The 26718-nt window shown below is 40.1% G+C and overlaps 1 protein-coding gene across 4 annotated transcripts; it reads left to right on the top strand.

Annotated features, from left to right (window-relative positions):
* The first annotated feature begins 11242 nt into the window (after positions 1–11242).
* Positions 11243–25899, top strand: ZNF518A (zinc finger protein 518A). 4 transcript variants are annotated; one of them, XM_081189450.1, is made up of 5 exons: positions 11243–12932; positions 16003–16119; positions 18730–18769; positions 18902–19019; positions 19439–25899. In XM_081189450.1, exon 5 carries the CDS (start codon positions 19544–19546, stop codon positions 24026–24028), a length of 4485 nt encoding a protein of 1494 aa, XP_081045576.1. In that variant the 5' UTR covers positions 11243–12932; positions 16003–16119; positions 18730–18769; positions 18902–19019; positions 19439–19543; the 3' UTR covers positions 24029–25899. The 4 variants fall into 4 exon arrangements, with proteins under 4 accessions (XP_081045576.1, XP_081045579.1, XP_081045578.1 ...); XM_081189452.1 differs by lacking the exon at positions 11243–12932 and adding an exon at positions 12998–13016; XM_081189451.1 differs by lacking the exon at positions 11243–12932 and adding an exon at positions 13257–14148.
* The last annotated feature ends 819 nt before the right edge of the window (positions 25900–26718 follow it).

Here is a 26718-nt window from a genome sequence, read left to right as displayed (position 1 = left end):
CTGTTACTTTCACAGCTGTATGAGAAGTCCAGAAAGCAAAGCTTTCCCGGGGAAATAGAGACCTTTCTCTACCAAGCACTTACCTGCTGAATCATTGTTTCTCACCTAACTGGGACCCATCAGAGGAGAGGGAAAATGTTTGCAATTCTAGGATCTAAAAAAATAAGAAGTGAAATTTGTCCAGAAGATCAGCTTTCATTCCTGAGGAGTAGAAAGTGATCAATATTTTTTAAATATATAAAAGGATTCTAGTGGGATTCTGGGGAATTAGAGGCTGTTCTGGAAAAACTAATGAACAGCAGTGTTAAAGATATACCGTATTTTTCGCTCTATAACACGCATCCGACCATAACACGCACATAGTTTTTAGAGGAGGAAAACAAGAAAAAAAATATTCTAAACGAAACAGCGGATGTATGATTTTTGTGGTTCATGCTGTGGCCACAGACATGTGATCTGACGGTGAGTTTGGGGTAGCCAATGCAAAAATCCTGAGGATCCATGTGGATCCATGCTTTGTAACCATGTTTTAAGTGGGGAGGGAAGGAAAAGCACTCAAGGGACAAGGACCACACGTGGGGTGGGTGGAGAAGGATGCTGTTAATAATGCAGAAGAGGGGTATAAGGAGAGAAGGCTCCTCCCCTCTCCCGCTTTGCTCCTTTAAAGCAAGCAGGCTCTCTGTCCCTCTCTTCTCCCCACTCAGCGGCTCTTCTCCCGCTTTGCTGTTTCAAAGCGAGCCACGGAGGAGGGAAGGAAGGAGAACCATGGATCCTCTGCTCACGACTGCAGCAGACCCCCCCGCCACCCGTAGGCATTCGCTCCATAACACGCACAGACATTTCCCCTTACTTTCTAGGAGGAAAAAAGTGAGTGTTATGGTGCAAAAAATAGGGTAATTACTAAACACATCGATGAAAAGGTTGTGCCAAAGCATGGCTCCTGCAAGTTTAGGACCTCTCTCACCTTTTAGAGGTCTTTAAAAATACACACAAGCATACAGATAGTGGTGATCCAAAAGGGACGTGGGTGGCGCTGTGGTCTAAACAACTGAGCCTCTTGGGCTTGCCAATTGGAAGGTCGGCGGTTTGAATCCCCACAACAGGGTGAGCTCCTTTTGCTCTGTCCCAGCTCCTGCCAATCTAGCAGTTTGAAAGCATGCCAGTGCAAGTAGATAAAGAGGTACCACTGTGGTGGGAAGGTAAACTGCATTTCTGTGCGCTCTGGTTTCCATCATGGTATTCGGTTGCGCCAGAAGCAATTTAGTCATGCCGGCCACATGACCCAGAAAGCTGTTTGTGGGCAAATGGTGGCTCCCTCGGCCTGAAAGCGAGATGAATGCCCAACCCCATAGTCACCTTTGACTGGACTTAAGCATCCAGGAATCCTTTACCTTTTACCTTTTAGTGGTGATCCAGTTGACATTGTGTGCTTGGACTTCCAAAAAGCTTTTGACAAAGTATCACGCCAAAGACTCCTGAGTAAGGTTAGCAGTCATGGAATAACAGGCAAGGTTCCTCTTGTAGATCAGGAAAAAGTCTGGATAACAGGAAGCAGAATGTAGGAATACATCCTGTTTGTTTGGTGCATGAGACAGTAGGGCAATAACTGAACTGATTACAGCTTAGGAATCATGTTCAGCTGTCAGGATGGACAACAAATCAGGTTGTCTGGGCATTACCACAGATTCATTCTTATCCCTGCTGTTATGAGAATTATAAGGTCTAAGATATAAAATAAATGCTCATAAATGTACAAGGCAAACACATACATAAGTATATAAACCATGTGTCTAAAATAGTACAGGAAAAAACCCTGAAGCCATTTTGACACTGCCAAATTGACCAAAAATATTTCTCTGCAAGGAGGAAGGAAATGGGAGAAGCTTTCCAGTTGTCTTTGTACTTCAGGGGCTTACACCTCCCTGTAAATACAGTCTGGCAAGTACCTGTTAAGCTGAGCACACTATCAATATGCGTAAGAGATTCAGGAACTAAGTATTTACCATCTCAAAGGAATGGCCAGGCTACGCAGAAAAGGCAATAAGATAAGGCATTATCAGGTATCCTGGCAGACAGGAGAGAAGCAACACACTCAAAGCTTCAGGGCAGGCAATTTTAAAGGCTATATAGTAGTACCTCGGGTTACATACGCTTCAGGTTACATACGCTTCAGGTTACAGACTCCGCTAACCCAGAAATATTACCTTGGGTTAAGTACTTTGCTTCAGGATGAGAACAGAAATCGTGCTCCAGCAGCACGGCGGCAGCGGGAGGCCCCATTAGCTAAAGTGGTGCTTCAGGTTAAGAACAGTTTCAGGTTAAGAATGGACCTCCGGAACGAATTAAGTATTTAACCTGAGGTACCACTGTATAACAGCTTGCACACCAGTGTTCTGGGTTCCTCTCCTCCCTCCCTGCATGGGGGAGTGGGGGACCCTGTTGCTACAGTTTAATAAAGACCATGCTTACTAGCTGCTTTGCTTCTCAATATTCTCTGCTTGTCCTCTGTTATTTTCTCCTACCAATAGAGAACCCACATAAGGACTCCATACGGGCTCTTGAATCCCCCATAAGGGATAAAGGAGCAGTTTTTTTCTTATAACACTGCTATAGTTTTATTTCAGTGGGACCAACAGTCTCAGTGTACATACCACCCATTTAAAGTGTCCCCTTCCCAATTCTGGTAACTGTAGTTTTGTAAGGGGAATTGTGACTCTATGAGGGGTAAACTGCACTTCCAGTATTCATTGGGTGGGTGCTCTAAATGTATGGTGTGTACACAATCCTATAATACTTTCTTGGGAGTAAGTCTAATACGATTCAATGTTGTTACTTCTGAGTAGGCATGCATGGGATAGCCCTGCAATTTCATGAATTTAAGTAGGAAATTGGCTGATTTATTAGTATTCATTTATTAGAATTGGTACTGGTCTCTCCACAAAATGGCTGACAGCTCTCTCTCTTTATATAAGACATTTCATTGATATCCATACTAAGGCAACACTCTTGGTGTTTTACTATATTGTATTTGATCATCTTTGCACATATCCCTTCTGTGTGTGCTCTTTCATTTCCAAGGGGAAAAGAACAACAATAAAAAAAGGTTTCTGGTTAATATGAAGGAATTTTCCTACCTTCCAGCTATTTTCATATAGTAGCTAAAGGTGATGCACAGTTCATAGCAACCGCATGCTACCTTCTGGTTTTTAATTTCAAAATGCATAATTCCGCCCCCCCCCCCACAAAAGTATTACATTAAAAATACCACAACAAAACTAATTGCCCTGAGTAAACATATGTATAGAGAGAAGGTTCCAAACAGTACAGCTATCTGCAAAAGTCTCAAGCAGCATTTTAAAAGCCTCAAGGGAGTAAGATCTAAAGTAACAGGCTGATTAATGTGCTTGGAAGAAAAACTGCAAAAATAACTTTTATTTAGCCTGTTTTGAAATCACAGCCGCAAAGAAGTAACTGATCCACTGTCATTAAGCTGAAAATCTTAAAGCCTGGGGGCACAATTAACAATCACATGCACACCTGCTGCCTCAAATCTGTCTTTTGAAATCAAGAGTAAAGGGACTGCAGAGTTTTATCAAGGGAACAAAAAAAAAAAAATGAGATTCTAAGGTTTCTCTCCTATAGGGTCCTAGTTCAAATTTAGTCAAGTGGGTGAGGGGCTGGAGTCTCTGTATGTTGTCTGGGGCTGCATACACACCATACTTTTAAAACATATGACTCCCCCCAACCTAAAATTGAGGGAACTGTTGTTACCCCTCACAGAGCTACAGTTGCTGGCACCCTTAACAAACTATAGTTCCAACAATTCATCGACAGGAAGTCATGTGTTTTAAATGCATGGTGTATACACAGCCCATATTATAACTTAGTAAAGGTAAAGGGACCCCTGACCACTAGGTCCAGTCGTGGCCGACTCTGGGGTTGTGGCGCTCATCTCGCTTTATTGGCCGAGGGAGCAGGCGTACAGCTTCCGCGTCATGTGGCCAGCATGACTAAGCCGCTTCTGGCGAACCAGAGCAGCGCACGGAAATGCCTTTTACCTTCCCGTTGGAGTGGTACCTATTTATCTACTTGCACTTTGACGTGCTTTCGAACTGCTAGGTTGGCAGGAGCAGGGACCGAGCAATGGGAGCTCACCCCGTCGCAGGGATTCGAACCGCCGACCTTCTGATCGGCAAGTCCTGGGCTCTGTGGTTTAACCCACAGTGCCACCCGCGTCCCAGTATTATAACTTGGGAGAGAGCAAATACTCAACAGGGCTTTATCTTTTCGAGCCACGCTTCTTATTGTGACGATCACTTGTGATTATTCAAAACAAAGGCAAAGATCTGGTTTTGTATTTGTGTGCGCACGCAAGTGCTCTTGAAGTACACTCTACCACTCCATAACTCTTATCATATCCACTTATCTGGAAGGGGGAATGGTTACTCCAAATGTTGCAAATAAAACAACAACACTTATAAGGGCTCTGGAAAGTCCTTTTTTCTAATCTGGACATATGAACATTTCAGTTAATGCTATCTCTCTCACCACCTTGTAAAAGCATTACAAGGGAGGCAGTGCCTCTCCAGTTGGTGTACACTGCAAAAAGAATCAGTGAAATATGTCTTTGGCTCCCTGGTGAGAGAAGGAGGAGCCCCTGATGTAGGATGCTCCAGGTGAGAGCTAGGAAGCAAGGTAGCCCTGTTGAGACATAGGCTGCCCAGCTGTTTTATATATTGATGAGCTTCTTTGGCATGGGTTTTGTTGGTTCCTGGAGGGATTGAAAGTGCAAGCTTGTGTTGTGCTTTGCTTATGTTGACTGAAGTGGTTTATTAGCTTTGCCGCCTTTTCATCCTAGCTCATTTCCCTCTTTCCTTTCCTTTTCCTCCTCCCATTGGTTCCAAAAAGAAAAAATGGATAAGGGAAAACAGGTAATAGGCTACCCACCCACCCAGCCAACATCTTCTACCCCACTGGCACTAGTCCAGTAGGACTTGGGAAGTGGTGGTAGATCTACCATAAACTCTCTCACCTGCATAGAATTGCTCTGCTCATGATCTTGGCTTTCTCTGGAAACTTCAGGGAGGGCTGTAGCTCATTGGTAGAGCATCTTCTTTACACGCAAAGGTCCCTGGCTCAATCCCTGGCGTCTCAAGCTGGGGTGAGGAATGTCTCCCATCTGAATCATGGGAATGCTAGTCAGTGCAGAAATTCTGAGTGGGTGGACCAATGGTCTGACTCAATATAAGGCAGCTTCCTGCCTTTCTAGATCTGAGGCACCTCAAAAGTTCAGTTCCCAGAGTCCCTGAGCAGGTTAGCTAGTTTAATGTTGTGGTACACATTAGCATGTTTACAGTGTTTGTGGTGGATTTTTTTTTCTGTTCTTCCCTGAGAGATGAATGGTACTTACTTTTACAGAGGGTACTAAAATATATTTCAGTAGGAAGAGGAAACATTTTAATTAAGCACAGCATGGGTCCCAACACGTCTTGACAAAATGTCTTTCCCAGAAAATAGAACCTATATGAGAACAACTGATGAAAACATAACTCTTAAAAATACCAGATATAAAGTAAAGACACTAATTAGTACAGTATAAGTAATCTCAGTACAGCATATAGGGAGAATGTACGGTATGTAGAGCTGTTTCAAAGAAGACCTACAGATATGAAATGTGCAAGCTATTTATCCAACCACTTTACATAATTCTTGATCACCTGTGTGTGTGTGGATGAGCTACTAAAAAAATTGAAACTCTAGTCTTTAAATATGAACAGAATAATAACCATATTAGTTGTGATATAAGCAAAAGCAATAAGCTGTGAAACAGCAATGATGAAGGACTAATTAGCACTTCAAACTCAAAGCTCCGAAAGCTTAAAAGATCCCCCTGGATAAAAGTACAGAGGAATTGTATTATTTGACTAAACTGGTGGTTTTAATATTGAAATTTACATCTGGGTGCCAATAGTATGAAAAAAGTCAATGGAAACATATCTACATTGCTACAGTAGATGCTTGTTATGATGATATCATTATATAACTAGATCATATCATCATATTTAAATATTTTCATTTTCTAGTTTCATCGCAACTGATTTGGGATGTCCCAGTGAGTTTAAACTCTTTTTTTATGCTGCTTTGTATTTGGAGGGAGAAACACCGTATTTTTCTGTGTATAAGACTAGCCCCCCCCCCCAAAAAAAAATGTAAAAAATTTGGGGACGTCTTATACATGGATAGTGCTGAGAGTGGACTGGCGATTGATTGTTGCCCAAAACAATCTTATAGACGGAAAAATACGGTAAATAATTAAACCAGTGTTTGGGATATATTTTGAAACAGCAAAAATTAGCATTAGCCAGTTGTGTGTAGTACCTTGCTTGTTTAATGAATATTAAAAACCTTATATTAAACAGGAATATATTTATATTTAGATAAATTTTGTGTATATTTTAGTTATATTTTGTGTAACTACAGGAACTTATGATTCAAGTATTGAAAATTAAATTAGAAATATTTGGGGGAAACTTTTTAGGGAAGATCTAATGGAGGGAAATTCTATTAAGTAATTTAAAATTAAGTTAATACTCCTGTCTTAAATATCCCATAGGGGCCAATCCAGAAAAAGTAAGGAATGTTCAGCTGATATCAATAGATCTTAAACACTTCGATATGAGCTTACATCCCATCTATTTAATCGCTCAGTTACATCAACAACGAAGCTAATGAACCAGTTTGAACATAACACTAAAACATAATTTAGCATTACTATATTGAGCCACCGTGAGCCTCAGCCTTGGTCATTTCACCTTCTAGGACAGCAGTGAAAAATAGTTGAGAAGTTTTTCCTTCCATTTTAGATTAACCACAGTTTGCTATGTCATCTGAACTATGGATAATCTTAATGATGGCTAAACCAGCAAGCTGTTGGACTAAATTTAGTTAAGATTAACAATATTTTAGGGCAGAGGTTGCCAACCTTTTTGAGCTAGTAGGCACATTTCCAGTTTAAGAGCGTGCTGAGGCTGTCAATCACAAATTGATTGCAGTGGAGAGGGCATGACATAAAATGGCTGTAATGGAAATTGTAGAATAACACTAGAATTAAAGAGAGAAACACTCTTGACATCCTAGGCAGCTATACCTTCATGGCTGTGCAGATCTCTCTCTCTCTCTCTCCCACCTACCCATCCACCCTATTGTTGCTATCTAGTAACAACTAGAAGCATTCCTCAGCACCAGGAGAAATATAAGATGTAGCCACAGCACTCTCAAAACAACATTTTAAAGCAATACAAAAATCCCCAAAGAAAAAACAATACAAATGTTTTCAATGATTTTGAATCCTGAGTGATATTTAGGATATGACACCATCTATTAGAGTCAAAGCAATTTTTAAAACCTGTTCTTCTCTCAAATTCCATATTGTTCTTATCAACACAGAATTCAATTTGCTGTTTTTATACGTTAGAGAGATCTTCTCTAAATTTTACAGGTTTGCATGTATTGTGACTTTCTTTATGTGAAATTAGCAGACAGAAGTTTCAACATTTTTGTACAATCTGAAGTTTCACTTCCTCGCTATTTACACTTCTGTCTTCACATTGTCATTTATTTCTGTTAAGGAAACCTTTCATTTAATCACCTGCTTTATTTTGTATCCATTTAAAATACACCCTAAGCCCTCAGGATATTGGCAAAGATATGAATGCACCTGTTCTGCTATTGCTATCTTATTGCACATTGATGCTTACTGTAGCTCCAGCACATTTCCATAACTGGTGTTTGAAGCTGAGCACACATGACACAAACCACAATCCATAGGTATCTTGTAACTTCTTGATTAAATACTCTGTCTGAGTTGCTTTCTCTCAAACCAGTTTCCATCTGATTTGAGAACAGAAGCAGCGGTAAAGCTAAGTTGTATACATTTCAGGCAGCTGTTGCACATGTGCAGATGAAAGCACATGTACAGATGACACCTTCAGTGAACACAGGGAAAACAAAGCAGGCAATGGGCACTGGATGAACGAAAAACCAGACCCTACTCTAGGCTGCACAGCAAAATAAGAAAGCAACTTGAAATGCTGTAGGAGGAAGCAACCTCGTATTCACACCCAGTGGCGTAGTGTGGGGGGTGCAGGGGGTGCCGGCCGCACCGGGCACAACATCTGGGGGTTAGGGTTAGGGGGCACAAATCCACGGGTTAGGGGGCGCAAACCCACGGGTTAGGGGGCGCAAATCCACGGGTTAGGGGGCGCAAATTACTTGCCTTGCCCCGGGTGCTGACAACCCACGCTACGCCACTGTTCACACCATACATTTCAAGCACACGGCTTTCCCCAAATAATCCTGGGGAAGTTTTCAAGGGTGCTGGGATTGTAACTGTGAGGGATAAGCTACTGTTCCCAGAATTCAGTGGGGAAAGACATGTGCTTCGAATATACGGAATGGATATTGCACATTGGAATGTGGATCACCTTTAACCACATACTGTTGACACCGTTAAGATGTTCTGTTGGCTTTGTTGAGGCATGATGCCATTGGTCCACAATCTGCTGCATACATACATGAATTCATATGTCTTTATAAAATTGCTTTCCATTTGTGTGGTACAGAAATTAGGCCAACTGGCCTCTAATTCCAGTTTTTTCATTAAGAGAGATAACATCATACTGGTGCTGTTTTGTATTAAGCTCAATTTTGCGACTCCAAAAACTGGAATTTAGATAGCTTCATGATTTTATGACCATTATTACTAACTCCCTGCCTTGCAGAAGATATCTTAATTCACTTGGTTTCCTTTGCCATTATATGGATTCTTAAACCCATTCCAGCTCTTCAAGCTTCCTTTTACTTTCTGATGCAATGCATGCCCACTTGTAAACTGATTTCCTGTCATGCCCACTGGTTTACCACACATATTCCATAACTGAGCTATAGCATGGGGTTATCAGTCTATTTTTCAGCTTCCATCAATTGTTACATACAAAGGATTGCATACTACAGATTACTATTGTCATTAGAGTACTAGGAAGTGAGAGAAATCAAGTTGGTAGGTTGATATATTGCATCAGGCCAACATTCTTTAATGAAAATGAATATATTATTTCCAGCTTCAAGGGACTTCGTCTGAAATATTGCTCTCTTTACACCCAACAAAAAGTTGACTTACGTAATTAAAAACACCACTCCATCTGCACTGTCTCTTGTGAGTGTTTTGTTTTAGGTTCTGCTTTGTTCACTTGCATATTTTCTAAACAGGATTTGGATTATCAGAAAAGAAAAAAGAAATAATGATGAACAATACAATGCATGTCAATGAGAACATGATAGACGTTCTGTAAAATAATTAATTCTATATGGCAGTGGGAAAATACAGTAGCTTTCCTAATGATTAAGTTATAGCATCCAGAAGATATCCAATTAAAGTGGTTTAATTGACCCTTCCAGCTTTTTGCTCACCATGTTTGCTCCAAACATGGAATAAAACATACAGAGGGTGGCACAAGTGTATACTCCTACTTTTGAATGTCACTTATGAATAAAGAATACATTTTAAACAGCAATGTAGAACCAAAAATTGGGGAGGACAGTTATTCTGGATTACCGGTAATTTATGTGGAATAAATGTATCTGTTGTGTGTAGCTTTATAAATAAAGTTTTCAGAAGAGGAGAAAGCACACAGCTCAAAAAGAAAAAATATTTTTATGGAGAGAGGCAGACATAAGATGACTCAAAGAGGTGCCAAATTAGTTCTGTTGCTCAGTAGTGTATTGGAGTTGTGTTTCCTGAGTAGTCTCCCACATATTTGCATGGCAAAGGACTTTTGAAATTAGGAGGGTGGAAAAATCAGTTTGTGGTGTATAGCAAAGGCAATTGCTACATAGGGAAGAGTAAACAATCCTTTCAGAAGAGGAGGCAGTACTGTTGATCAATGTTTTATTCTGAACCATATTGTAAGAAAATATAGTAAGAGCATTATGAATAATCTTTATGTAACCTTAATTTATCTTTTTTCTGCATTCAACTCTGCAAGATAAATTTCAGACTGCCAACATTGACTGCAGACTTCCACTATTGATCCAAGAACTATACAGCACCACAGAAATGAGGGTCAAAGTAGGTTTAAACGGTGATGTGACTGATGCTTTTAAAATGTCATGAGGAGTGAAGCAAAGTTGCATTCTGGCTCCCATTCTTTTTAACTTTTATATTTACCCAATGCAAACTCCCCCGCTCCAGTAGTTAGGAACACAAAGATCTCAATCTTGGTGTATGCAGGTGGTTTAATGCTGTTCTCCTTTTCCTGACTGGGCCTCAGCACATACTGTAGACAGGAAAATCTATCTATAAATTACTCTAAGACCAAGATTATGATTTTTGACAGACACATTCCTAGGTATAGATTGTGCTTGGATTAGCAGGCTATAGAATCAACTTGCTAATTTAGATACCTGGGTGTACTCTTTATTAAAACTTTTTGTTGGAAGTCTTATATGGAGGCAGTAAAAGTAAAGGCATAGAAAACCATTGGGGCATTGATGTTCTACTACCATAAAGGGGGGGGGGGAGCAGCTGATTGAACCAGCCCTAAAGATATTTGGTAGCCAGAGACATACCTAGGATCCCTTGTATCCTTGCTAGGAGTGGTATTGGCACCCCCTGGGGAAAAAACCCCACTTTACTGCAATCGCCTCTTGCCGACATTGCTTCCCCTCCAGCCTATTTATGTTCCAGCCAGCGTATTCTTCACTTAAACAAATTTGAATGCCAAAGAATTCTCATCCCCTTCCTGTAATATCACCTATTCTGTTGAATGAGTGCCCAATAATTTTCCATCTTACAGCCAATCAGAAGTGCAATTTATTACTCAGTATAAAAAAGAACCTTGCTTCTTTCCAGACCAGTCTCATGTAACAACCAGCTGCTAGTCAGCAATAGATACTTTGTATTTTAAACTTAGCTCTTCACAAAACTATGGACACATAGCGAATTCCTACACAGTATGTATAACAAACCCAGTAAAACATGATCTCTCCACAGTCACAAATGCTTTATTTCATGATTTATGAAAAGTGCATCTTGCTTCCTAGATGCATTTATATACATTGTACATGCTATCAACATTTTATATATTTGTTAGTCATACTGAACATTTAGTAATCTAAACAGAAAGGTAGGATATCATATTTTCAAAAAAATAAGCCAAATAAAAATAGATTTAATATGTAAGTAGGTTCTTGGATAAACATTTGCTTTGAAAGTTTGTTCATTGAAAATAAATAGTCATATTTTTCATAAAGTAATGAATCTTTAGCAAATGTCTAAAGGTTTTATAGTCCTTTGAAAAGTTGCACTTTTTCTCTGACTGTTGAAACAGTATTTGCTTTTGGAAGTTCAAATACAGAACGGGGTGGGGGGAGAGAATGGCAGAGTTGAGTCTGATGGAGAAATTCAACTCTGAATAACAGAGTTTGAAGATCTGTTTATTGAACTCCCTTCCTGGGAATGTAAGGATGACAGTTTTTTGAATGTTACATTTGTTTTAGTTCTGCATCTAAGATCTTCCATAGAACACAGGAAGTCAATCTATTTTCTTTATACTGCATGTTGTCATTTAAACCACCCTTTATGCTCCAAATATTTTTCCTGCTAGCTTCCTTCTTTGCATTTGACTCTGGTCTTAAAATCCAAATATGGCTGTTCATATGTTGAATAACGCTGTGCTGGATTTGCTTCAGCAAGGATGTAAAAATGTCGAATTTGGACGCAATCCTTTGGCTTGTAAAGCTTACCCTCCGTGTTGCAGTAACAGCTAAGCAAAGAATTACCTTCCATATACCAACCAAAGGGGCCTCTCTGTGTTGTCTGTCACAAAGAGAGCTTCAGCACTGGCTTCACCCCCCCATTTTTAGGTCCTCCTGATAACGTTCACCTAGGTTTTAAACAAATGCGATTCGTGCTACATATTCATGCTTCTATTGTGCCACTCAGCAGTTCTCGTCCCGGTCTGCTTTGTTTTGCAGCTAAGCTGGGTTCATATACGCTGCTTCGAGGAGGCCATTTCCCCTTCCCTTTGCATTTCGCGAGTGTGCAAAGAACAACGCCATTGTCTTCATGCAAGAGAAGGGGAAACAGGCCGCGTTTTCCTTCTTCTTTTGAGCACAAAAGGACTGCTATCTGCAACTGAAAGATGAGCACTGGAAGGAGGGCAAATACATTGCTGATATCAGGAGGCGGCTTCCAGACAATGGCCGCGTGCGGCTGATGGATGAGCAAAGGGGGAAGAAGTGGGTGATGTCGTCGACATCCCTTGGCTGAGGGAGAGGACATGATGGCGCCCTGTTTTGCTTCCCGGGATGGGCTTTGCTTGTGTGTATGTATGTGCTTGTGTGGCACCAGGCCGTTTCGTTGGCCACCCGTGAGGGGGAATATGGGTGCCTCTTTGTTGGATCTGGTAGTGTGTATTGGTGTTAGTAATCCACCCCCACAGCCTTCCTTTCTCTCTCTCTCTTTCTCACACACACAAATAACAGGCGGGGAGGAGGAAGAGGAGGGACTCGGCCGTGTTGCCGCTGCTGCCTTCATTACTTTGACAGAAAAACTCCCCGGCCGGCGGTTGCCGCCGTCGCCACCGAGGCAGCTTTCATGGTACGTGAAAGCGACGAGGAAAAAAAAAGGCGCGCAGGTCGTGGCGCCTCCTCAGCGGCAAAACGGGGGTCGTCGGCAGCCCCCCCGGCGTCTCCTCGCGCCCCCCAAACTTCGCTGGGCCTCCGTCCTTCCGCCCCTCTCCTGTGCGCCAGAATATCACTCCGCCACAGTCACCCCGCCTTCCATTGCTGAGCTCGTCAAACTGCCGGAGTCCCCGGATGGAAAACTATAATGGCCGCCAATTGTGACTCGTCGGACTATGGAGACGGGCGAGGTAATCTAGGCGCCCGGCGCTCGTGCCCAGCGTAGTGGGGGGGAAGGTCGCGGGGGAGTCGCGGGGCCCTGGACGCCCAGCGAGGTAACGGGGAGGCGGGATCCCCCCCACCCCATACGGGCGGCGGGAGGGGGCAGCTTCTTCAGCGGGACGGGCGAATCCCGGTAGTTGGGCAGGAACCCGCCCTCTTGTTGGGCCGAGGCATCAAATAGTCCCGCGGTCGCGGCTTGGTTTTGGGGAGAGAGAGAGAGAGAGAGAAGTGCACCTCATTCAAGGGGTGCGACTATTGAGGGGCCACGCGCCGTTGGCCGCGCGGCTGCTCGCGCCTCTGTGGGCGAAGGCTCGACCAACATAGCGTGCGTGTATCCCTCCGCCGTTCCAGGATGAGAGTTGCTGTACGGCAGCGCCCCGTCTCCTCCTCGCGGCTTCAGACAGGGACCCCCTTTCTAGGACGGGGGCGCGAGCAGCTTGACCCCCCCTCCCCTGTCTCCCGAAACACAGCTCTATGGGGACCAAAATAGCGGGGTTGGTGCCCCTGAGCGACACCTGAGGGGCCTGGCAGTTCTTCTCCCTATGGCGCCCAAAAGTTCTAGAGGCGCCCAGGAAGCCCAACTCAACCCGAAAGGGCTTTTTTTGTGTCCAGGCAGACGGATGAGTTGGGTGGTCTTTTGTTTTCCCGCCAGTTATGGACTCCTCCAGCACCTTAAAGCTATTGAGACCTAAAGACAGCAAGTTGGCAGGCCAGACTCCATGGTTTCAAAACTCAACAAGGGTTATCATGGGCTTGACTTGGGGCAAAGGCCCTTCACCCTTTCCAAGTGCAGATGCTGAGCATTGCCCTATCTGGATTGTGTTGAAAGGATTAACTTGGCTAGGAAGCACTTCCTGCAGAATGAGAGGGAGTTCGCTTTGTTGTTGACTGCCATCTTGTTTTGCTTGGGTGCAGCCTTGCACCAAAAAAGACTTGCTGAGATCATCCTCTCTTGCTCACAACAAAGTACTGAGCTGATTTTGGTTGCTGATATTTATGATTGTGTTACCATAGGACTGAAGTTAAGTAGCATGCGTTGCTGCAGCTTGAAAGAAGTTATTTGGAAAGGAAAACCAACAAAGCCAATTGTTCATGAAAATTCCTTAAGATAGTGCAAAGATTCTTATATAACCATGGAAATGCGCTAATCATTTTTGTTCTCACTGGCTGTCTCACTAAATTATAGTGAGTGATATATTGCTGTATAATAATATAGTGGGATGTACCTATGTGGATAATTTGTAAGATGGACCTGTATTACAACTTAAGTTGAGAAAATTCTAAATCTGCCAGTCCAGTCTTGCTCACATATACTTGAGACGTGAAAACACAAAGGCTTGGTTCTGAAATAAGAAAGATACTACCAGAAGTTGCAGTGTTACAAGTAGACACATTTTATACAAACTATGGAGATAATTTTTCTTTGCTGTTCCTTCAACTCTTGCAAAATATGGGATATTTTGTATAAGAAATTGATCAGTAGACTTGAGACATCTCTTTTAAAAAAGGTGACTACATTGCATGTAGGTTACAATGCTGAACCAAGAATGATAGTTTGTAAGATTGATTTAATGGGTTTGTTTTTTTGACATTAAAATAATGTATGTTTTGGTAACTAGATTCTAGGCTTCAGCCTGTATAAGGAGATACTAAAATTGTTCTAAATTTGAGGTTTGGGTTTTTTGTTTTTTTTAAGGTATATCTGCTTTTAATCCTTGGGCAGAGGGATTTAGCCTGTTAAGATCCTTCTCTGGTCCCCATGGCACATATCTCTGCATAGAACAGACCTCTTTCTCTGTGAAAGATTTCATGCTTTGATTGTGTACTCTGGTTTTCAAGTTGCTTCTGTCTCGAAAATCCTAAATTTAAACAGGTTGTTTTTTTTAACTTGTAAGTAATCTAATCTGGGGAAGCGGGAAGCGAGCAGAGCAGTCCTACTGGGTGGGAAAGATCTGTGGCAGAGTGACTTCCATTTTCAAAGCCTTGCTGGCTTTGGCAGAAGATGAGGAAGGGGTGACCATTTTTTCTGTTATCGTTGCTTTCCATTGCAGGGAATTAGGTATGCCAGCTCTTAGGCTACTGTAGTTTGTGGATCCATTTGGAGTCATGATGGGTGAATGAAGAAGTGTAGGATCCTGCAGATCCTTGGCTGCCCTCAATGCATGCTAATATCCTTCTAGTTTTGGGCCCACCACTGGTAGGGTAGCCATGGCAGCAGAAAGCACTGTTGCCATCCAGGGAACCACCTGACAGTGGTCCACTTCTAGAGATACTTTATGGTGTCTGGGACTCCTTCCCAGGTACCACAGGATTACACCCTTAGTAAACTAGTGGTGTCTGCACTATTTTAAAGCTTGCAAAATCAATAAGGTGCATGTGTTTACTCCAATCCCCTTTGTGTTTACTCAAAAGTAGGAGTGCAGCCCTTGTTTTGTAACATGAACAAATTCATTTCTGACATCTTTTAACTATTTTTGGAATATTTTGGGAAATAGTTAGATTTCCAGTTTCTGCAGATAAATATTTGCAGGTTAATTTACAAATAAGCAATGTAAATATTAGGTATTAAGGAAGCTCGTTACATGTGCTTTAAAGTTAGCTAGCATAGCCAGGTTTCTATTCCAAAGTGTAGAAGACTTGTAGAGATGTGTAAGGTTGGTGAGATTTAGGAGAATAAATTAAACTTGGCATTTCCCTAGTTTACAGTATTTGTTTAGAATCTCTGTCATAGTGGGCATTTATTTGATTTAGATTATCCTGCTAAAAGTCAGGAGTCAAAAAATGCTACAGATTTGTAGTCAACAATATCATTTTTTAAAAGGGAGTATTAGTAAATACTTAGTGCCAGCTATATGCAGAACTACAAAAACTTGCAAAACTTCTAGATATTGACATAAATCCCTCCCTCCTTTCTGGCCATATTATGAATGACCACATTTAGAGTAAAATTACCTATTTTTTTGCTGTTAGATCTCAGGTGGTAGTGACTTCTAAGTTGTTCCTATGTTTGTGTTTTTAAAAACATATTCTTTATTTCAGAATTTTTGGTACATTGAATGCAGTGTCTTTTGACCCTCTGTTTTATGCCTTTCATCTCTTGGAAAAGAAAAGTATTGAACAGACTACTGAAGAATGGATTTTTAATCTTTTTAAACAGTAAGTTTATTACTTATCTGTGGTTAAAGTTAAAATTCACTGTGGGAGAGTTTTGTTTAAAATATCCTGTATTCTCAAATGCTGTTGAGTGATATCTAATGTTAGTTATACTCAGAGTAGTACCAAAATCAACTTAAAATCCATTGATTGCAGTGAGTGTGCTCTTACTTATTTATTTTTATACTGCCCTATACCTGGAATTTATATACCACCCTATACCCAGAGGTCTCAGGGCAGTTCACAGAATAGTTGGATATCACCCGTTACGTTTATGTGTTCAGACTTGTAAATCACAACATGCCTGGTTGCCTATGTTGGTTATTATTATTTATATAGCACCATCTGTGTACATGGCACTTTACATGTTCTTACAATCTGAAACCTAACAAAGGAAAACAACATTGGCAATGAAAGCAGTGGAAAACAGGGGAATAAGATGCAATTAAGTTTCTTCGGCTTAGCTACTATAAGGTATTATCACTAGAAGATTGTTCCAAAGGTGAGTTTTTAGGAGAAATTTGAATGAGGTAAAGGAGATGGTTGGACACATTCTGGGAGGTATTTGAGGCAGCAAGGGACAAAGGGTGAAGAATGAGACTTTTAGACAACAGTGGGTAATGGAGCTGAAGAGGTGAAAGCCAAAGGAAGAGATGTGTTAAGATATAAGAGCAGAGAGATAATGGGGAGGAAGGCCATGGAATGTGGAAGGATTTGAAGATGAGCACAAGAAATGTATTTATTTATTTATTTGTCAGATTTCTCACCCACCCTTCACCATAAGTTCCCAGGGTGAGTTACAACAGTATAATGTACAATTATTTAAAAAGCTTAAAGTTACTGTTACAATTATAAAACAAGTAAAACTGTTCAAAATTGAGAAGAACAATATAAATTCAGCAAAAGTGGTGGGTCCCATGAAACAGTTGAAGGCCAGGGTAAAAGAGGTTTGTCTACAGCATACAGCAAAAACTGTGCAGTGGTACCTCAGGTTACATGTGCTTCAGGTTACATACGCTTCAGGTTACAGATTCCACTAACCCAGAAATATTACCTCGGGTTAAGAACTTTGCTTCAGGATGAGAACAGAAATGGCGGCGCGGCGGCATCATGAGGCCCCATTAGCTAAAGTGGTAGTTCAGGTTAAGAACAGTTTCAGGTTAAGAACGGACCTCCGGAACGAATTAAGTACGTAACCAGAGGTACACTGTATATTGAAGATGCTAAATGCAGCTCTGTAGGGAGTTCCATAGTTTAGAGGCTGTCACAGAGAAAGTCTTCTCTTGGGTTCTATTCTCTTACTTCTGTGGTTGGTGGAATTACAGTGGTACCTCGGGTTAAGAACTTAATTCGTTCTGGAGGTCCGTTCTTAACCTGAAACTGTTCTTAACCTGAAGTACCACTTTAGCTAATGGGACCTCCCACTGTCGCCGCACGATTTCTGTTCTCATCCTGAAGCAAAGTTCTTAACCGAGGTACTATTTCTGGGTTAGCAGAGTATGTAACCTGAAGTGTCTGTAACCCGAGGTACCACTGTACTAAGAGAGCCCCCTCTGTAGATCTTAAAAGCCTGAGAAGGTCAGTATGGATGGATACAATTTTTAAGATACATGGGAACTGAGTCGGCCATGATCTGGAAGGGGATAGGAAGCCAGTATAGGGATTTAAGAAGGGGCATCACATGGTCAGTTTGCCAAGGGAGGTGACATTGTCAGCATAATGTTAGATGCAGATGAGTGGATGAAGATGGGACAGTGGAAAGAAAGAAATTACCAGGGCAGGGGCAGAGTTTTGCTGAGGAAGCAGAGAGGAAGGGCTATATTTTCTGACATTGTAATAGATTACATCATCTGGTGATGGACTCGATATAGGAGTATCCATTAGGTGTTGCACAATGGGAAGGACATGGCATTTGAACCAAGTACAAAATTACCTAATGCTGCTTCCATTTGAGAACTTCAAACATTGCTACTATGCTTTGAGCTAGAAAAGGAGAACATCAACCAGTGTTGGAACCCTAGGACTTCATTGCTTTAATTCGGTGAACAACATTATAGATAACATAACGGCATATAGGAAAACAAAGACCTCTCTAGCTCTGTTTAGGTGCTAGAATTTTCAAATCCTGGAAGGGGAATAGGACCACATACTGCTGTATGCCTAATGTCTCTGTATGTGCAGGATCTACCCTGACCACCATGTGTTGAGTAGTAAGATTTAAAAGGGGTTTCTAAGTGTGTTCAACCAAAAGTACTTAGAAAACCCCATCAGACATTCTGGCTCAATGTGGGAAGAATACTGGTGCATGCAAGAATGTTGCTAAGAGGGGCGACTTGCATGACCCTGTCTTTCCTACTTTCCCCCCAGTTCCTCGTTCAGGCATAATGCCTGCACAGCAATTCTGTTTAATGATACCCCCCGCCCCCTACAAGAGGATTTTCCACAGCAAAACATCTACTCAGGGGAAAGCCCTGTGTTAGAAATGTTTAGGTCTGATACCACTGGGGCACATATTTTCAAATTTCTGTCTTTTGCTCCTGATGTATACATATTCCTGTGAGAGTTTATCTTTCAGAACACGTAGTAAGGGGTTTTTTGTTTGCTGTATTGCAGAGTGAAGCATCTTTTAAAATCTACTTAATTGAGATTTCTGGTAAGTTGCCTGCTTGAAGTCCTAGTTGACATTTAAGGTTATTTTCATTTCATGTTGTCATGGTACAGTCTGTGCTTGTTGGTAATTGAGTCTCCTGTTTGTGTATTTTGTTTTTTATAAAATGGTTGGCAGCCTCTGTGTTAAGCAGACCATCATGTCCAAATGTGTAGAATATGGGGCGATCATAGGAAACTGGGTGAAGATTGACTTACTGATCACCTTGGAGGTGGAAGGCCAGGAACATAACTAGGTAGGGTTTGACTGTCTTCTACTGATTTGGAAGAAAAGCTGTGGCTGAAACAATGGCACATTGCTTCTGGCACTGCATTAACTCATGTAGGAATTAACCTATGAGAATAACTCGTATGTGGGAGGAGCAAAGTAATCTGAGTATATAAAAGGAGACCCCAATAGCTGAAAGGTTTTGAGTGTCACTGTGAAGGTTTCAATTCTTAATCCACATCAAGGGGATTATGGGTTTAATGGGGGAAAATGTGACATGTCTGTGGTGACAAAAAAACAACTTTGAACAAAAGCTTTGTGCCTTTTTAGTTTTAATGGCTATGTTAGCACACAGGTGTCAGTCAATATGCTGCTTTTAGTATGTGAAACTATGGGTATCTTCCCCCCTTTTAACATTTAAAATTAACTTTGTACTTTTAATTCCAGATTTACTAAACTGAGGAAATCCTGGAACTCTGAGTACTTCTGCACAAGAGTCTCTTAAATAACGAAGAGTACAAAAATAGTAAATTACAGAGTACTTTAGGAAAAATGCCATCTGAACAAGAACCATCCTTTTGCATCCAAAATACAAGTTTGTTACATAACAATGAGTTAGATAGAACAAGTGTTCCTACATTGGATACTTCTGTTAAGGGGTATATAACTCAACCTGCAATTTCAGATATTCTCACCTATGGACTGAGAAATGTGAAAATAGAGCTGCCTAGGGTAAATATTCCAAATGAAGTGCTATGTACACATGAAATTGACAGATACATGAAAGTATTTCAATGTAAAGAAAAGCCTGCAAGAGCCTTTTCCATGCACATGGATGTGAATGGAAGCAACTTTTCTGAGACTGATATTCCACATAGTAAACCAAGACTGAATTATGAGGAGGGATTGAAAACATCTGCAAAGATACTGAATTTTAGCTGTACCAAATGCAGAAACAATGTTAAGTACAGTCCAAATGATCTGCAGAAGCATTTCCAGCTGTTACATCGTGGAGAGTTGCCATCTTACCCCTGTGAAATGTGTAATTTTTCAGCTAATGACTTCCAATCATTTAATCAACACCGTCGAACACATCGTAGCACTTTAGTAAAATGTGAAATCTGTAATGATGATAATAGATATACTTTGTTGGACCTAACAAAACATTTCACATCTAGGCACTGTGTAAATGGCCATTTTCAATGTGAAAGATGTAGATTTTCCACCCATGATGTTGGCACATTTGTTCAGCATATTCATCGGCACAATGAAATACAATATAAATGCGATAAATGTCACCATGCAAGTTTTTCAAAAGAAGAGTCTCAGAAACATGTTGCTTCACACACCGGCACATTTCCTTTCAGTTGTCAATATTGTAACTACATAGCATCACGGAAAAACTATCTTTTAAAACATATTATTACATTACACAGAGACCACCTCTATGCAAAAGATAAAACGGATACAGATAACAATGAGAAGATGAAGAAAACTTCAACAGGACTAAAACTTATCTTGAAAAGGTACAAAACAGGTGCATCGAGGAAGGCCCTGTGGAGACGTAAAAGAATGACTACTGGCAGTTGTAGAACTGGAGAAGAGGACAGACAAGTTCTCAAAAATGCGAAGGAAATTCAGCCTAAATCTGAAGAACCAGGCCAGCCTACAAAAGAATTACACCTCAATGAAGACAACAATCTTCTAAATGAAAGGCATATCTACAGTGGGGCAAAATCCTCTCCAGCAATACCATATAGTAGAGCAGAAGATGGCTTGGGTTCTGGTGTGCTGAAAAAAGCTGTTCATGGTCCTACAGTTTTGATGGTTAAAAACAACAAAATATCTGTTCCTGCAAATTACAGTGCTAAATTTATGGGCTTCAAGGTGGTTGATGGAAAACAGCATATAGTAATAAAACTGCTCCCTACGGATAAACAGAATTTGCCAACAGAAAATAAGGTTGATGGGGTAAAAGATGGCTCAACTGAATGTCTGCAGCAGATAGCTGACAACTTCAATTTATCTTCCGCTGCTGGACCTCATGAAATTAATCAGCAAATGTCTAGAAATAATTCTGTTCACTCATTGGCATCATCTCCATTGTCATTTTCTAATCAATATTCAGGAAAAATAAAGCAAGAAAGTCCAGATTATTTTAGTTTGAATACATCTCAAACAGTAGAACCTCAAATTGTAATGGTAGGAAACTCTACAACTCGTCTGCCAGCAAAACCAGATTCTTCACTTCCTTGTGATTTTGTGGCTAAGGCTGGAAATAGAGATTCTTCATGGAGGAATTGTGTACCTCAGGACCATTCTCAGGTTTTATCCTCTGCTGGTGCACACATGCTACATTATGACCCTATGAAAAAAACCTTTCCTACAGAATTAAAATTACGGAATGGTGAAGTAAACAACAGTAAATACAATAATATCTACTGCCCATCAACTGATTTTTCTAATCAAATACCACTGCCTTTCCATAATTATTCCAAAATAGATACTTTGGATAGCTCCAAACACCATATGTCCAACAGCGCCTTTTCTCTCCAGAGTAGGCCTGTAAATGAAACCACTTATCTGCAACAACAAACAGTGTTAAATCTAGAAAGAAGATCTTCATTGCTGTCTCTTCATGGCTTTGTAAATACAAACAATGTTCCAGTATTTTCATCTAACCAATCCAATTATGCTACTGACAGACAGCATCCTATAGAAAATCATCATGATGACCAGCAGCATTTGAATACAAAGGTAAATCAAGTGTTGGAACATGTAGCTGAAAAATCAAAACAAGAAAATGTCTCTAATTGTGCAAATACATCACTTATGCCTAAAATAACATCTGTTTTCTCACTCCAGAGTACTCAGGCATCCAACTATTTGTCACCTGAAGTAAACCAGTCATTACAAAATGTTCTAAGAGGGCAACCTGCTACTCAGCCACTCAACTATATAAAAACTGGTTATGACAACTCATTTCCAAATAATAAAATGGATTGTAAAACATTTGCACACTACAGAGATTCAACTGCTGCATGCAGTTTAACCAATTCTCCTGTTAAATTCAAGAGAGAGTTGAATGCGAATGGCAGTGCAACGAATGAAGGTGTGTATTTTAGGAATGAAGGACGACTCCCAGTGATGGCTCATAGAACAGATGAAATGCATTCTACTTCAAGGACAACAGGCGTTGGTGCATTGCTTAAAAGTCAAACAGATTCAATTTTAGCACAGCAGTTGGAAAAACACAAGATGCACTACAGTTTGAATGTCCCTAATGCTATCCGTCCAATGCTTCCAGAACAGAAGAAATCAGTGCTACTTCAGTCATCTCTCCCAAGGTTTTTTGTACCTTTGCGCCTTGCCCATCAACAAGGATTACATGTTATTTCAGGGAAGCCTCCAAAAAACAGTTCATCAGATGTTCAGGCAACAAGAGCTACACCTTTACTTTTAAACAAAGGACCTGGAATGATCTTGACTTTTGGTAGTGGCTCAATTGGAACAATTGCAAATGCCACTGAAAATAGTTCTCAGGTTTTAGAGAAAATTGCATCTAAAGAGTGTGGGAAAGAAGAAATAGCTACATCAGGTATGAAATTTAAAATAGACAGCTCTGGCAGTATAAGAAATTATTCTGGTGTTAGTGGGACAGCGGTTGCTTCATCCACTGGCATGTCATACAAGGAGCAACTTAACATGACAAATTCAGAGAGCAGAATTTCTTCCGTGAAAATACAGGCTGGACATCAAGCCAGTAATGTTGCTACCTTGGAGTCAATAAAACAACCAGAGGTTGGACAAGAACAACCTGTTTATGCACTTTTGCCTGATGGTAGACAAGCAGTTTTTCTTAAATGTATGTCGCCAAACAAGTCCCTAGTACAGAAGCATAATGTTCTTCAAGGTACTGCTAATAGTCAAAATTGTGAACCAAAGAAAACTGGAGCAATGCAACAAAAGCTTTTTTTGAAAATTAAGACCTTTCCTGCTGCTGACAATTGTCAGCCAATTAGCAACATTAAGTCATCTTTACAGTTCAATAATATGCATTCCCTTAATAGTCCTGCACTAGATCAGAAAAAGGCAGCTTTTTCTTCTAGCAATGCCTTACTGCTTCCAGGTACATTGATGCCAGCAAATGCCTGTTTGGCAAGTGATAAATCAAAGGATCCTATTACTTCTGTAGAATCTGTACATTCCCTTAGGAATTTAAAGACACGGTCACAAAAGATTCCATCTGATTCAGCACAAACACTTAGTGCTAACAAAGGGAACGCTTTTGGAACCCAGATGTCAACCGGGCCACCGACAAACAAATTTTCAAAAGCTAAACGTCATTCAAAGCAAACTGGTGCTAAAGTTTCTGATGCTACGGTTTCACAAAAGAACAGGAATTTGAAACGGAAAGTTAAAGATGGCCTTCAAGAACCTCCTAGAAAGAAAATGTTGCATCGAAAATGTAAAGCGAAAAATCAAATGGATGTGAATGAATTTGAATCCTTAATTCGCGCCCCTTGTAGACCAAGATTGTCAAAAGACACTGTGAGGATTCTAAAGCTACTTCCATTTAATTCCAAACAATTAATCAAATGCCCCCGAAGAAATCAGCCAGTTGTAGTGCTAAACCATCCTGATGCAGATGTTCCAGAAGTTGTAAATGTTATGAAGACTATTGCTAAATTTAAAGGACATGTGCTAAAGGTCTCCTTGTCAAAGAGAACTATTGATGCTCTTTTGGAGCCAGCAGATTATAACAGTTTGTACATAATTACTAATGATCTATCTCGAAGAAAACGCAAAATGCTCAAACCTGTAAGTCCTGTAAAAGAGAGGTTTGTTTTAAAATTAACACTGAAGAAGACGAGCAAAAACAATTATCAGATTGTGAAAACTACCTCTGATAATACGCTGAAAACTAAATTTAGGTGCTGGTTTTGTGGGAGGATATTTGACAATCAGGACAATTGGGTAGGACATGGACAGCGTCATCTAATGGAAGCCACTCGAGACTGGAATTCATTAGGGTAATTTATTGTGATGACTGAAAAAGACAAAAGAGTTCATCTGCTTGCAGATTATTTTGGATGACAGCATCAAAATGATGTTTTTAAAAGAAACAAATGTGTTAACACCTAAAATTATCCTGTATGAATTTAATTTAAATAGCTTCAATTGCAGTTCAAATTGCATTTTGTTACTACTATCATGTGATATATTTAGAGAATGAATTTCAGGGCTTTTGTTATGTATATATTTAAAAATCAAAGTGTGTACATATTTTTATACTTCAGTTATTTGCTATAAAATCTTGCACAGGAATTGTATTTTTTCAGCTCTGTGCATGCACTACTAAAAAAATGTTTTTCAGCTACACACAGCTATTGCCGTATTTTTCCTCGCTCTTTCAAGACAACCCCCCTTTTCTTTTCCAGGGATGAACACTGTTGTTAGCAAGTGCCTAAAAGATGTGAAGCAGTTTACTTTGTGTCAACTGTATAACCACAGGCCCTCATAGGGCCAGGTTTTCTAACAGTTTCTTTTAAACAAAGCCATATGTGAATGCTTTAAGCTATATTGCTATGCACATGACACTTGTACTATTTCTGTGCAGTTTGTCTACTTTCTTAGTGAAGTATTTTTCATATAAATCAATAAACATGTTATTGTGTTTAAGCCTGATAATTAGATCAGTTGTAAATATAATGTATTCACAATTTGTACAGTACATTGAAGAACATTCCAAGTGGATGTTTGACATCCCTATTAAATCAGTATGATTTGTGTTATACTGAATAATTTTGCCACCAGATGTATATAAAGGGCAGCCTGTGGCTGTGGTGGCTTTGGTTTTGCTAGAAATCGGATTATGGCTATTTTTCTGTAAGTCTTTTTGTGTGGCTAGAAGAGTGCTCCAATCTAGATTTTCTTATCCCATACATTGATGCCTCATAAAATTCTGGAGTATTTGTCACTCCACAATAGGAAAGAAAACCCTCTTATATTTGGTTATCTTCTGATTTGGACAAAAAACTCTTTGCATTTTGATTGTGGTCTCTTAATTGTTGAATAGATTTTTGTCTTTTTGACAGTATAGCACTGGCTGCTATGTTCTAGAAATGGTATCAGGTTTTTACTCAAGATTCTCAGGCTTTTAGTTGTGTTGATTCACAATCCACTATACAAACTACTGTCCTCTTATAGCCTGCAGTTAGTCTTTATTTCTCCTTGTAGGTTAGAGATTACATCTTTAAATTGTCTGGCCTGTTCAGATATTACTTATGGGACAGAAAGGAGAGAAATCTCAGTTTGGCAGAAGTTATTGCTGATTGTGCAATAATCCATGTTGTAACACAGAACATTGCATCTTTGATTTTGGAAAAAAATGTGTTGGACATCTTCAGCATTTAAATAAGTATATGATAGCCTGAATCAAACAGTACTTTTTCTCCTCCTATCCCCTGCCAAAGTGAAAGGGATAAAGAGAAATACACCTGTCCCAACACCTACTAGTGTTGAGACAACTTTGTCCCTAGGAAGTCAAGTCTGAACAGGCATTTTGTGAATAATCCGTATTGATAGAAATAACAAATACTTAATTTTTGTGTTGTAAGGCCAGGGAGTAATTTTGAGTATTGGCAGTGTTTCAGTACCTAAGTTATGTATTGGACCTCTGTAGAAAATTTAGACATATCTGAAGGGAATTGAGCAGGGAGGAAAATCAAGTGTAATGATCAGTAACAGGTTCACATTTGTATTTTTAACTTTTTCCAGTGTTTAAACAGTTTCTACAAAGTAAAGTATCTCAGGAAAATGATGTGCTTTTAATAAATGCAACTCAGAATTACCTCTTAAAAATTCCCCTGCACATGCTTGGTGTTAATAAATTTGTTATAGAGATATATTGTTCTTTAATTGTGTTGAATAATTTTAAACAATGAGTAAAGCACCGGTCTTTATGGTAACATTCAGTAATTACCTTGCCGATAGAAATTTATAGTTTTTAAAAATGGTCTTAGTTACTTGAGGTGACATCCTCAGATACATTACAGGATGCACAATATACCGTATTTTTTGCTCTATAAGACTCACTTTTTCCCTCCTAAAAAGTAAGGGGAAATGTGTGTGCGTCTTATGGAACGAATGCAGGCTGCGCAGCTATCACAGAAGCCAGAACAGCAAGAGGGATTCCTGTCTTCACTGCGCAGCGATCCCTCTTCCTGTTCTGGCTTCTGAGAGTCAGAATATTTTTTTTCTTTTTTTCCTCCAAAAACTAGGTGCGTCTTGTGGTCTGGTGCATCTTACAGAGTGAAAAATACGGTAAGTTTACTAAAGGAGGTAGTATGGTGTATCTATTTCCATGTGTGGACATTCCAACTTTTATATTCATAATTATTTTGGGTATTTATAAAAGAAAATATTTCACAATGACACAAGCCTCACCTTGAATGTAAGAGTTTGAACAAACATGCAAGCCAGAAAGGAGATCTTGTAAGGCTGTTGCTAGACTTTTAAATATTTATATGCCATCCACAAAGGTTCAGCCACATGGCTTGAGCTGTAGAGCAGCCAGGCAGTATATTTGTAATGTGGCTTTTGTTCTCTGCTACAGCACAACTACTTTTAATGCTGCATGAGTGGGTGTTTGTAAGGTGACTAATTTTTTTGCCACTAATTTTTTTTGTAACATTGCTATTAAATTTTAATCCTTTGTCACAGTT

The sequence above is a fragment of the Podarcis bocagei genome, assembly GCF_964188305.1.
Source record: "Podarcis bocagei genome assembly, chromosome: 4".
Classification (NCBI taxonomy): domain Eukaryota; kingdom Metazoa; phylum Chordata; class Lepidosauria; order Squamata; family Lacertidae; genus Podarcis; species Podarcis bocagei.
Note: the sequence above shows the minus strand (reverse complement) of the source record. Positions and strands in the feature narration are given on the sequence as shown.

What these genes read in the sequence shown, in the direction of transcription:
- ZNF518A (XM_081189453.1), top strand. Translation starts at nt 19,544, where the DNA reads ATGCCATCTGAACAAGAACCATCCTTTTGCATCCAAAATACAAGTTTG.